At 43.9% G+C, this 12,368-nt stretch overlaps 1 protein-coding gene across 1 annotated transcript; it reads right to left on the bottom strand.

Annotated features, from left to right (window-relative positions):
• Positions 1-1,766: 1,766 nt before the first annotated feature.
• Positions 1,767-11,139, bottom strand: LOC106606049 (basic helix-loop-helix transcription factor scleraxis-like). The gene is made up of 2 exons (XM_045713569.2): positions 10,056-11,139; positions 1,767-1,926 (listed from the first exon to the last, which is right to left on the bottom strand). The coding sequence occupies exons 1-2, from the start codon at positions 10,641-10,643 to the stop codon at positions 1,888-1,890; spliced, it is 627 nt and encodes a 208-aa protein (XP_045569525.1). The 5' UTR covers positions 10,644-11,139; the 3' UTR covers positions 1,767-1,887.
• Between the last annotated feature and the right edge of the window lie 1,229 nt (positions 11,140-12,368).

Below are 12,368 nucleotides of genomic sequence, written 5' to 3'. Positions count from 1 at the left end.
AACCCATTAACACTGTCTGTCACTCCAGCAGCATCACTGCTGGTCCGAATAATCCATTAACACTGTCTGTCACCGGTGGTCTAGTCTAGTTAGGGGTTCTTTCCACTAGTCCAGGGGCAGACAGATGATGACTGTTTGTTGTTTTTGGATGATAGATTAAGTAAAGAGAAGGGGAAAGATGTGGGTTATATGGTCTGATTAAACTGTCCACAGGTCACCGGGTTCCCATTGGGCAGAGAGAGTATCATCAACCCAAACCAGATGTCCTTATGGACTGTGTTTTCTTAGCTGATGTCACTGGTGATGATCTGAGAGGTTTGGTGTGGGGTCTGGGAATGGTGGGAGTGTTCCAGGAAGCTGCTCCACACAAGCAGTTCAGCCAATCTAGCCACCCAGCTACTATGGCAACACAATAGATATTTGACTTGAAAGATTTGCACTGACTGTGATCCGAAGACCACATGATATAACACGAAAAGGAGCATTAGCATAAAACATATTTTTATCGAACAATACATAAACAATAAATGTCTCAAAAATACATAAACAATACACAACATTGGTCCAGTATTCCAAATGTTCAATTATTTCTGAAAAGATCTTGATTATATTTCAGGAGGTGGACTGAAATCTGTCAATGCTCTCAAACCACAGTATGTGTGTGTGAGTCTTTGGAGGGGTCGGACAAAAAGCACAAGACAAGGAGCAGTTGGACATCCATGTATATAGCACAATAAAGTGGACCTCTTTTTCTTCTTCAAACAGGGGCCACGGATGGCGGATAGAAAAGGAAGCAGCATAGATGCAGGACAGAGGGCAATCTGAGTGAACCCTGCACACATTGTAAAGCCATCAGAACAGATCCTGTGAGTCAGTAGCGCTCCTGGGAAAAAGAAGGAAGAACGCAGGAGAAGAGGAGGAGAGACGGAGGGAGCACATGGAATTCCAAAGGTAAACGAGAGGACAGTCAGGGGACGGGACAGGCAGACTTCCAGAGCTCTACCTGCAAATGTAATCTAGGATCTGATCCTCTGCTCTGCCAGTCACCATCACCACTGTCTGAGGCTGAGGGCTGTGCTTCTGCTTGTGCTTCTGAAAGCACTCTGTAACAACTGTTGATGTAAAAAAAAAAGAGCTTTATCAATCCATCTGATTGGTAATTGATGAAAGGGTGGGGGATGTCGGGGTTTGCATGGTACTGAACTACTGCTGATTCTTCCTAAAGGATTGCCTTTCTCCCATGATTCAGCCAGTACACTTCAGATCCATGAGCATAATAGCACAACATGTTTAACATCAATAACACGAAAATCCAGCACGTATTGATGAGAGTGAAGGGCATACAGTCCAGGGAGGGTTCTAGAGTTGCGTTATGTCATATTTGGGTGCTCTGAAGTCCGTGGAAGGTTCAGTAACGAGTCATTTGTGTTTCCAGAGCGCAAGTAGTGCACAATATAGGGAATAGAGTGCCATTTGGGCTGCAGCCGTTGAGAGAGCTGTCCTCCTCTGCCTGTTCATTATAATGTCCAGTAGTTTAAGGATAGATATTAACTAAATGGTCATGAGTCTAATTATCATCCCATGTTACATGGACTTTTTGCTGCCACATCATCCCTTAACAGACATATCAAATCCTCCATGGTCTTAAATAAACCATTGTGCTTTCAATATATATATAATTGTATATATATATATATATATATATATATATATATATATATATATATATATATATATATATATATATATATATATATACACAAATATTGTATTCTTATTAAGTACACAACTGTAAATACAACTTTCATTTGAAGAATAGGCTAATTGAACTGATCCTTCACAAAAGCGTTGGATATTTATCCTCTGGATGTTTCTGTCCTTCAGGCGTTATCTTCTTACAGTTGTTTTTCTGTCTCTGTCTTTGTTCTGAAAGAGAGAAAACATCATCAGACCTCCTGGTTTTCACCCATGCTGAAGATGACTCCCTATCCCCTTTATAGTGCACTATTTTTGACTATGGCCCATAGGACTCTGGTCAAAAGCAGTGCACTATATAGGAAATAGGGTGCCATTGGGACGCACATTAGATGCATGAACTGATGTAGCCCAGCTCTCCATTTCACCTTATTTTTCAGTCTGCAGTCACAATGACATCATTGTAATCTAGGCCTACAGAGTGAAAAATAAAGGGTTTGAATCAGAATGGGATGTTTAGCATTTGTCTGTTCTATCAAAACAGAGCACCCTTGATTTTCTACTGTGGTTACTTCCTTGGGGTCCAGGTTGTCTGGCCAGGAAGCCAGCCTAGGGAACAGCAAGCAGAGCCTCATTTCCCTTCTCACCTCTCTGTGTTTTGTGACACACCTGGCTTGCATTACGTCCATTCACTTTGGTGAGGAGGTTGTAAGATATTGGAATGGCGTTGTTTCTTGAGTCAGAGCTCGGCCGTACCGTATGTGAGCTAAGCTGGAGCTGGAACTCCTAATCAAAACATGCTCCTGGAGTCAAATGGAGTCTAATCAGATTTCAAAACAAGCTCTGGTCAGTTTTCTTACTGATGCTTTTGGGGAAATCTTATGGGTACTGACAGAATGTTAATACACTGAACAAAAATATAAACGCAACATCCAACAATTTCAAAGATTACAGTTCATATAAGGAAATTAGTCAATTTAAATAAATTCATTAGGACATAATCTAGGGTTTTCACATGACTGGGAATACAGATATGCATCTGTTGATCACAGATACCATTTAAAAAAATGTTGGTGCATGGATCAGAAAACCAGTCAGTATCTGGTGTGACCACCATTTGCCTCATGCAGCGTGACACAACTCCTTTGCATAGAGTTGATCAGGCTGTTGATTGTGGCCTGTGGAATGTTTTCCCACTCCTCTTCAATGGTTGTGCGAAGTTGCTGGATATTAGTGGGAACTGGAACATGCTGTCGTACACATTGATCCAGAGCATCCCAAACATGCTCAATGGGTGACATGTCTGGTGAGTATGCAGGCCATAGAAGAACTGGGACATGTTCAGCTTCCAGGAATTGTGTACAGATCCTTGCGACATGGGGCCATGCATTATCAAGCTGAAACATGAGGTGATGCCTGTCATGAGGTGATGGCTGTCCCGGTACAGTTCAAACTGGGATTCGTCCATGAAGAGCACACTTCTCCAGTGTTCCAGTGGCCATCAAAGGTGAGTATTTGCCCACCGAAGTCGGTTGCGATGCCGAACTGCAGTCAGGTCAAGACCCTGGTGAGAACGATGAACATGCAGATGAGCTTCCCCGAGACAGTTTCTGACAGTTTGTGCAGAAATTCTTAGCTGTCCGGAGGCTGGTCTCAGACGATCCCGCATGTGAAGAAGCCGGATGTGGAGGTCCTGGGCTGTCGTTGTTACATGTGATCTGCGGTTGTGAGGTCGGTTGGACGAACTGACAAATTTGGCTTATGGTAGAGAAATTAACATTAGATTTTCATGGCAATAGCTCTGCCGGACATTCCTGCAGTCAGCATGCCAATTGCACGCTCCCTCAAAACTTGAGACATTTCTGGCATTGTATTGTGTGACAAAACTGCACATTTTAGTGGCCTTTTATTGTCCCCAGCACAAGGTGCACCTGTGTAATCATGCTGTTTAATCAGCTTCTTGATTTGCCATACCTGTCAGGTGGATGGACTATGTTGGCAAAGAAGAAATGCTCACTAACAGGAATGTAAACAAATTTGTGCACAAAATTTTAGAAAAATACGTTTTTTGGGTGTATTGAACATTTCTGTGATCTTTTATTTCAGCTCATGAAACATGGAACCAACACTTTACATGTTGCGCTTATATTTCTGTTCAGAATAAAAGTTCCTGGGGGTGATTTACACACTAATACAATTCTGTATTGTGGTTCTGTGTAACTCAGTTGGTAGAGCATAGTACTTGCAACACCAGGGTTGTGGGTTCAAATCCCACGGGGGTCCAGAATGAAAATGTATGCACTCACTACTGTTAGTCGCTCTGGATAAGAACATCTGCTAAATTCCTGTAATCTATTTCTGTTTTCTTTCGATGTGGACATCATTTGTTGAATAAATATTATTGTTATGTTAAGGTTAAGGAGGTTTCATCTGCATTAGTTATTAAATACGCCCTTCAAGGAGGCTTATCAATTATACACATTTCCCTTTTTTTGTTGAAACAGTAGCCTATCTAAAATATTGATTTACTAAGCATGGATTTTCCACGCTTTCTTTTTCACTTAATGAAATAGTTGTGTCCTGGCTATTCTGTCAAATAAATCAAATAAATGATTACACCTGGCCATTGTCCTGAATAGGACGGCACTACTACAACATGACTTTCTAGTTGGAAAAATTCATTCAAACAAATTCATCATGCTCAGTGTCATACATCTACATGTTTTATCTCTATTCAATTTCATTTATCTTTACAACAATCCTGTTGCTGATAATCTAATTACATGAATATAATGATTCATTTAAATACGCTCATTTATTTAATGTGCAATTTAGGACTGACTCCTGTTGGATTAGTCTTTAACTACTTGCGTATGTCTGTCCATGATAAAATACCCAGTGAAGATCATTGGAATACAATACAAGGCATGATGGGAATACAGTCGCAGGAGCAGCAGCACTGCACAGCACTCAACTCTATACTGCGTCACAAATGGTACCCTATTTACTTTATGGTGCACGGACCCATAGGGCTCTGGTCAGAAGTAGTGCACTATGGGAAAAGGGTGCCATTTAGAGTGCATACTATTAGTACTGCTCACAGCAGAGAGGGAACGCAACAGTCAACAACAAGCTTCCTCTGAACACAAAACATTCACTTCAAGTTTTTTTCGATTGGTAACATTTTATCATAACTTTCATGAATAAGGATGATTATTTAACGATTGAATTAACTATTCATAAATAAGTATTTCAATATTGGTAAAAATATATAATTATTTATAATGGCTTACTCAAACGTTTTTATAAAGTGTTACCAGCGCTTCTTATGAGTTTGCATTTAGTTTAATACTCAATATCCAGTATCCATTTAACTAAAGGTACTGGGCTGGACCAATGCTGCTGTAATGTTTTGGACCCTTAGGGGAAGCCTGGTTTGTAATGGGAGTGTTCACTGCCAAGCATCATCCCCAGATCCCATGGAGCCAAGGTCCCTGGCATTCTAACCTTGATATGGAGACTATAGATTTACTGTGTTTTTCCACTTTCTAATTCTATAAATCTACAGCTAGAATATACGCTATTCATAAATGCTGGCTATGCTCTGTCCAAGACAAATGCACATTTGCCAAATGGAATAGAGAGTTTAGTATGAAGTTTGATAAAGTACACTCGATAGGCATGATATGGTTGAGGCATGAAGTCTCCTACACGTAAGTCATCGCTATAGCTTAAGCATGTATGACTTTATTTTCATACATTTTCTGCCTCAGATGAGGGTAACAACATTGGTGAAAACCTTGAAGAGACAAGGATTTTTTACTTTATACATACAGTGTTCTCTCTCTACAGTCTACGATAGCTCATCAGCCCACTCTGCAGGTCTTGAAATGTGTTGAAAAGACAAAACTGCACTCGTATTACATACTGTATAGCTCACATATGCTTCATTTCATTATTTTCTTCTTCTTTAGAAACAAAGAAACGAGTGGCGGCTGAGGGGTGTTTTTCTGGGAGTAATGAGCACTGGGTTTGCATCCCAAATGGCACCCTATTCCCTATGTAGTGCACTACTTTTGACCAGAGCCCTATGAATCCTGGTTCAAAGTAAAGCACTTTAAAGGAAATGGGGTGCCATTTGGGACTGCCTTAATGGGAGAAAGGAGTGAGAGCGGTTATGGAGACCAGTTTTGCTTTAAACATAACATCAAAGAGCTAAAAGAGCTAGCTCAATCTGGTTCAAATACCAGCAGCAGAATGAATACAGGCTTCAGCACTGGATCAATCATTTAAAGGGCAATTATCTCATTAGCTGGTTTATTCTGTATGATTCTAACAATGTCCAATTACTTCCAGGATACATTTATTCTGGATTCATTATTGTGATATATGGTCAGAATATGTTTTCATGTGTCTATGTTTCCAAAAGTCCAAATCCAATGACCAATTATACTGTTGTAAAATTTTTATAGTCACTGAGCTTTGAATTAAAACCATTCACAGCATTATAAATGCTGTGAATGGACCCTGGCACCCTGTTCCCTATATAATGCACTACTGTTGACCAGAGCACTATGGACTCTGGCACCCTGTTCTCTATATAATGCACTACTGTTGACCAGAGCACTATGGACTCTGGCACCCTGTTCCCTATATAATGCACTACTGTTGACCAGAGCACTATGGACTCTGGCACCCTGTTCCCTATATAATGCACTACTGTTGACCAGAGCTCTATGGACTCTGGCACCCTGTTCCCTATATAATGCACTACTGTTGACCAGAGCTCTATGGACTCTGGCACCCTGTTCCCTATATAATGCACTACTGTTGACCAGAGCTCTATGGACTCTGGCACCCTGTTCTCTATATAATGCACTACTGTTGACCAGAGCTCTATGGACTCTGGCACCCTGTTCCCTATATAATGCACTACTGTTGACCAGAGCTCTATGGACTCTGGCACCCTGTTCTCTATATAATGCACTACTGTTGACCAGAGCACTATGGACTCTGGCACCCTGTTCCCTATATAATGCACTACTGTCGACCAGAGCACTATGGACTCTGGCACCCTGTTCCCTATATAATGCACTACTGTTGACCAGAGCTCTATGGACTCTGGCACCCTGTTCCCTATATAATGCACTACTGTTGACCAGAGCACTATGGACTCTGCCACCCTGTTCCCTATATAATGCACTACTGTCGACCAGAGCACTATGGACTCTGGCACCCTGTTCTCTATATAATGCACTACTGTTGACCAGAGCACTATGGACTCTGGCACCCTGTTCTCTATATAATGCACTACTGTTGACCAGAGCTCTATGGACTCTGGCACCCTGTTCCCTATATAATGCACTACTGTTGACCAGAGCACTATGGACTCTGGCACCCTGTTCTCTATATAATGCACTACTGTTGACCAGAGCACTATGGACTCTGGCACCCTGTTCCCTATATAATGCACTACTGTTGACCAGAGCTCTATGGACTCTGGCACCCTGTTCCCTATATAATGCACTACTGTTGACCAGAGCTCTATGGACTCTGGCACCCTGTTCTCTATATAATGCACTACTGTTGACCAGAGCACTATGGACTCTGGCACCCTGTTCTCTATATAATGCACTACTGTTGACCAGAGCACTATGGACTCTGGCACCCTGTTCCCTATATAATGCACTACTGTTGACCAGAGCTCTATGGACTCTGGCACCCTGTTCTCTATATAATGCACTACTGTTGACCAGAGCTCTATGGACTCTGGCACCCTGTTCCCTATATAATGCACTACTGTTGACCAGAGCACTATGGACTCTGGCACCCTGTTCCCTATATAATGCACTACTGTCGACCAGAGCACTATGGACTCTGGCACCCTGTTCCCTATATAATGCACTACTGTTGACCAGAGCTCTATGGACTCTGGCACCCTGTTCCCTATATAATGCACTACTGTCGACCAGAGCACTATGGACTCTGGCACCCTGTTCCCTATATAATGCACTACTGTCGACCAGAGCACTATGGACTCTGGCACCCTGTTCCCTATATAATGCACTACTGTTGACCAGAGCTCTATGGACTCTGGCACCCTGTTCTCTATATAATGCACTACTGTTGACCAGAGCTCTATGGACTCTGGCACCCTGTTCCCTATATAATGCACTACTGTTGACCAGAGCACTATGGACTCTGGCACCCTGTTCCCTATATAATGCACTACTGTTGACCAGAGCTCTATGGACTCTGGCACCCTGTTCCCTATATAATGCACTACTGTCGACCAGAGCACTATGGACTCTGGCACCCTGTTCCCTATATAATGCACTACTGTTGACCAGAGCTCTATGGACTCTGGCACCCTGTTCTCTATATAATGCACTACTGTTGACCAGAGCACTATGGACTCTGGCACCCTGTTCCCTATATAATGCACTACTGTCGACCAGAGCACTATGGACTCTGGCACCCTGTTCCCTATATAATGCACTACTGTTGACCAGAGCTCTATGGACTCTGGCACCCTGTTCCCTATATAATGCACTACTGTCGACCAGAGCACTATGGACTCTGGCACCCTGTTCCCTATATAATGCACTACTGTCGACCAGAGCACTATGGACTCTGGCACCCTGTTCCCTATATAATGCACTACTGTCGACCAGAGCACTATGGACTCTGGCACCCTGTTCCCTATATAATGCACTACCGTTGACCATAGGCAGTCGTGTAAAGTACTTAAGTACAAATACTTTAAAGTACTACTTAAGTAGTTTTTGGGAGTATCTGTACTTTTACTTTTACTTCACTACATTCCTAAAGAAAATAATGTACTTTTTACTCCATACATTACCCTGACACCCAAAAGTAGTCATTACATTTTGAATGCTTAACAGGACAGGAAAATGGTCCAATTCACACACTTATAAATAGAACATCCCTGGTCCTCCCTACTGCCTCTGATCTGGTGGACTCACTAAACACAAATGCATCTTTTGTAAATAATGTCTGAGTATTGGAGTGTGCCGTTGGCTATCCATACATTTAAAAAACAAGAAAATGGTGCCATCTGTTTTGCTTAAAAGAAGGAATTTGAAATAATTTATATTTCTACTTTTACTTTTGATACTTAAGTATATTTAGAACCAAATAATGTTAGATTTTTACTCAGGTAGTATTTTACTGGGTGACTTTCTATTAAGGTTTCTATTATCATACCTTTACTCAAGTATCACAATTGGGTACTTTTCCACCACTGGGAATAGGGTTCCATTTGAGACATGGACTCAGAGTTGTAACGGCAAGGTGGTTAACAGCAGAACGAATGAGGAAGAGAACAGCCTCAGATTAAGACATGATGCACATCTACATCATTCACCCAGCACTGAGATTCATGTCTCCAGCAGTCCTCAAGACAGTTAAATACTATCTCCAGATTTGACTATTTTGGCTGACTGTATGCTTGTAGTAGTTATTTTGCCCAGGGTATTTGTGACTTGCCTGACTACTCATTCACATTGCTCCGGCCAAACGCCACGCTTACTATCGTTTCTGCTCCAAGATGAACGTATGCAGTTGTCGACAGAGCAGCGTAACTAAATTCAGGATGAATCGTCAGGCAAATTTGTGAGTACTGCATGGATGAATTCTTACGGAATTTTTGGAAAAAAGCGCCTGCTAAATGGAATATATTATGCAGGTCTAAAGTAATGAGAGATGAGATTGTACTTCAGTGTTTCTGCTCTGACTGATCCCATCGACTCCACCAGTGGTAGGGAACAGAGGTGTAGATTTCACACTGCTGGAAGTCTGCCATGTCAACCATTCCCACATAGATTAGCTTAGATGGGCAACGGTCAGGTTAGGATGAAATTGGCTCCTTATTAATAGTTTTAACTACAGTATTACACTGATTTGAATGAAAAGGCAACATTGAAGAGGGTGAATATATCCAAGTGTTTCCCTAACTTTTTTCCGTAACCTACCTTATTAATTTAACATATTCTTGTGATCAAACTAATGATAGTTTGGTGACAGTTTGAACCAATATAGACTATCTATAGGGGACTATCCAAATAACGTGGGGCCAAAACCCAGCCTTTTAGCCATGAGGAGTTTGGCCACAAGACTCAGCCCACAGTTATGAAATGCTGAAATAAGAACCCAGACCTAGCTCTAAAATAGTTTGTGTTTGGAAGTTGAAAGGCCACTTAAAGGGACTTCATGAACGCCTAGTTGAGTTATTTTTCTCTGGGAGGATTTCAACCAATAAGACCCTTGACCCTTAGCATCCAGACCATACCACTCTCCTGTCAGTCATACAGTAGCTCTGCTCCTCCAGTGGCACTCACCATTTTCCTCTGCTTGCTGAGGCAGAAAGTACAGATGTGTTTGGGCTGGTTCTCTGAGCCCCGGCCGGGCGAGGGGCTGAGACTGTGGAGGGTGTGGTGGTGGAATGGGGGTGTGGAGGTGTGGCACGGCTGCCCATCCCCACACGCCTCGCCCACCAGCAGCACATTACCCAGGTGGGAGATGTAGCTGGATGCCAGCCGCAGAGTCTCGATCTTGGACAGCTTCCTGTCGGCTGGCTCGGTGGGGATGAGGGTCCTCAGAGCAGTGAAGGCCGTGTTCACGCTGTTGGTGCGGTCCCTCTCTCGAGCGTTTGCCACGTTCCGCTGCCGCACCTCCACCACCGGGGCCCCTGCCACCATCGGGGGCCCCGCCAGCCTGCCGGCAACTCCGCATAACTTCCTCTTCCTGCTTCCCACCTTGATCTGAAATCCATTGGAGCCGCCGTGGAGACGGAAGGAGGACTTCTGGGAGTCGGAGCCCGAGCTCTCGCTGCCGCCGTTCTCCTCCTCCTCGTCCTCTGACATCATGCTGATGTCGGAGAAGAGGAAGCGGCTTGGGGGAGCCGTATGCACCATCGTAAAAGACATCAGTCCAGATCTACAAGACAGGTGGGAGACTGAAAGACCAGATCCCCCCAGTACTGTAGATCCTCTACTTAATCCTTGGACATGAGGACAAAAGAGATCAAGACACTCAGATTAAATCACTCTTTGATATCTCTCTCTTTCTCGCCTTTCTCACCTATCTCTCACCTATCTCTCTCACCTCTCTCTCCTCTCTCTCTCTCTCTCTCTCTCTCCCCTTCTCTCTTCCTCTTTCTCTCTCTTTCTCTGTCTCACTCTCTCACCTCTCTCTCTTTCTCTGTCTGTCTGTCTCTCTCACGGTGGACCCCTCCTTCACTCCTGGCTGGCTGTTATATTGTGAGCGTCTGTTTCCTCTGAGTTCCCCTCAGTGTGATGTTAGCCTCCCTCTGCCTCTACACAGATACACGTCTGATTTCTGTCTGAGTGTCTCCGTATGGCTGTCCTTTATAGGCGGTGGGAGGGCCTGCTGCTCTGCTCTACTCCCCCTCTGCTCTATGTAGGCGGTGAGAGGGCCTCCTGCTCTGCTCTACTCCCCCCTCTGCTCTATAGAAATCTCAGAGATAGAGTTAGACTCTCTCAGTGTCTGGGCTGGACTGGGGCTTTTCACTGGGAAGATGAAAATAAACTTGGTCTGTATGATGATGAAAACAAATACATGTGATAGACAGTCACTGAATGCCGGATGGCAGGGTCCACTACTTTATGAGCTCGCTCTCTCTCCCTCTCTTTACCCCTCTCTCTCTCTCTCTCTCTCTCTCTCTCTTTCTCTCTCTCTCTGTCTCTCTCTCTCTCTCTTTACCTCTCTCTCTCTCTCTCTCCCTCTCTTTACCCCCCTCTCTCTCTCTCCCTCTCTTTACCTCTCTCTCTCCCTCTCTTTACCTCTCTTTACCTCTCTCTCTCTCTCTCTCCCTCTCTTTACCTCTCTCTCTCTCTCTCCCTCTCTTTACCCCTCTCTCTCCCTCTCTTTACCTCTCTCTCTCTCTCTCTCTCCATCTCTTTACCTCTCTTTACCTCTCTCTCTCTCTCTCTCTCTCTCTCTCTCTCTCTCCCTCTCTTTACCTCTCTCTCTCTCTCCCTCTCTTTACCTCTCTCTCTCTCTCTCCCTCTCTTTCTCTCTCTCTCTCTCTCTCTCTCTCTCTCTCTCTCTCTCTCTGTCTCTCTCTGTCTCTCTCTCTCTCTCTCCCTCTCTTTACCTCCCTCTGTCTCTCTCTCTCTCGCTTCCTCTCTTTACCTCTCTTTACCTCCCTCTCTTTACCTCTCTCTCTCTCTCTTACCTCTCTTTACCTCTCTCTCTCTCTCTCCCTCTCTTTACCTCTCTCTCTCTCTCCACTTCTCTTTACCTCTCTCTCTGCCTCTCTTTACCTCTCTCTCTCTCCCTCTCTTTACCTCTCTCTCTCTCCCTCTCTTTACCTCTCTCTCTCTCCCTCTCTCTCTGTCTCTCTCTCTCTCTCTCTCTCTCCTCTCTCTCTCTCTCCCTCTCTTTACCTCTCTCTCTCTCTCTCCTCTCTTTCCTCTCTCTCCCTCTCTCTCTCTCTCTCCCTCTCTTTACCTCTCTCTCTCTCCCTCTCTTTACCTCTCTCTCTCTCTCTCCTCTCTCTCTCTCCCTCTCTTTACCTCTCTCTCTCTCTCTCTCTCTCTGTCCTCTCTCTCCCTCTCTCTCTCTCTCCCTCTCTTTACTCTCTCTCTCTCTCTCCCTCTCTTTACCTCTCTCTCTCTCTCTCTCTCTCT

The sequence above is a fragment of the Salmo salar genome, chromosome 05 (genome assembly GCF_965601325.2).
Source record: "Salmo salar chromosome 05, fSalSal1, whole genome shotgun sequence".
NCBI lineage: Eukaryota > Metazoa > Chordata > Actinopteri > Salmoniformes > Salmonidae > Salmo > Salmo salar.
The sequence above is the reverse complement of the archived record's forward strand: the minus strand, read 5'-3'. Positions and strand labels throughout refer to the sequence as shown.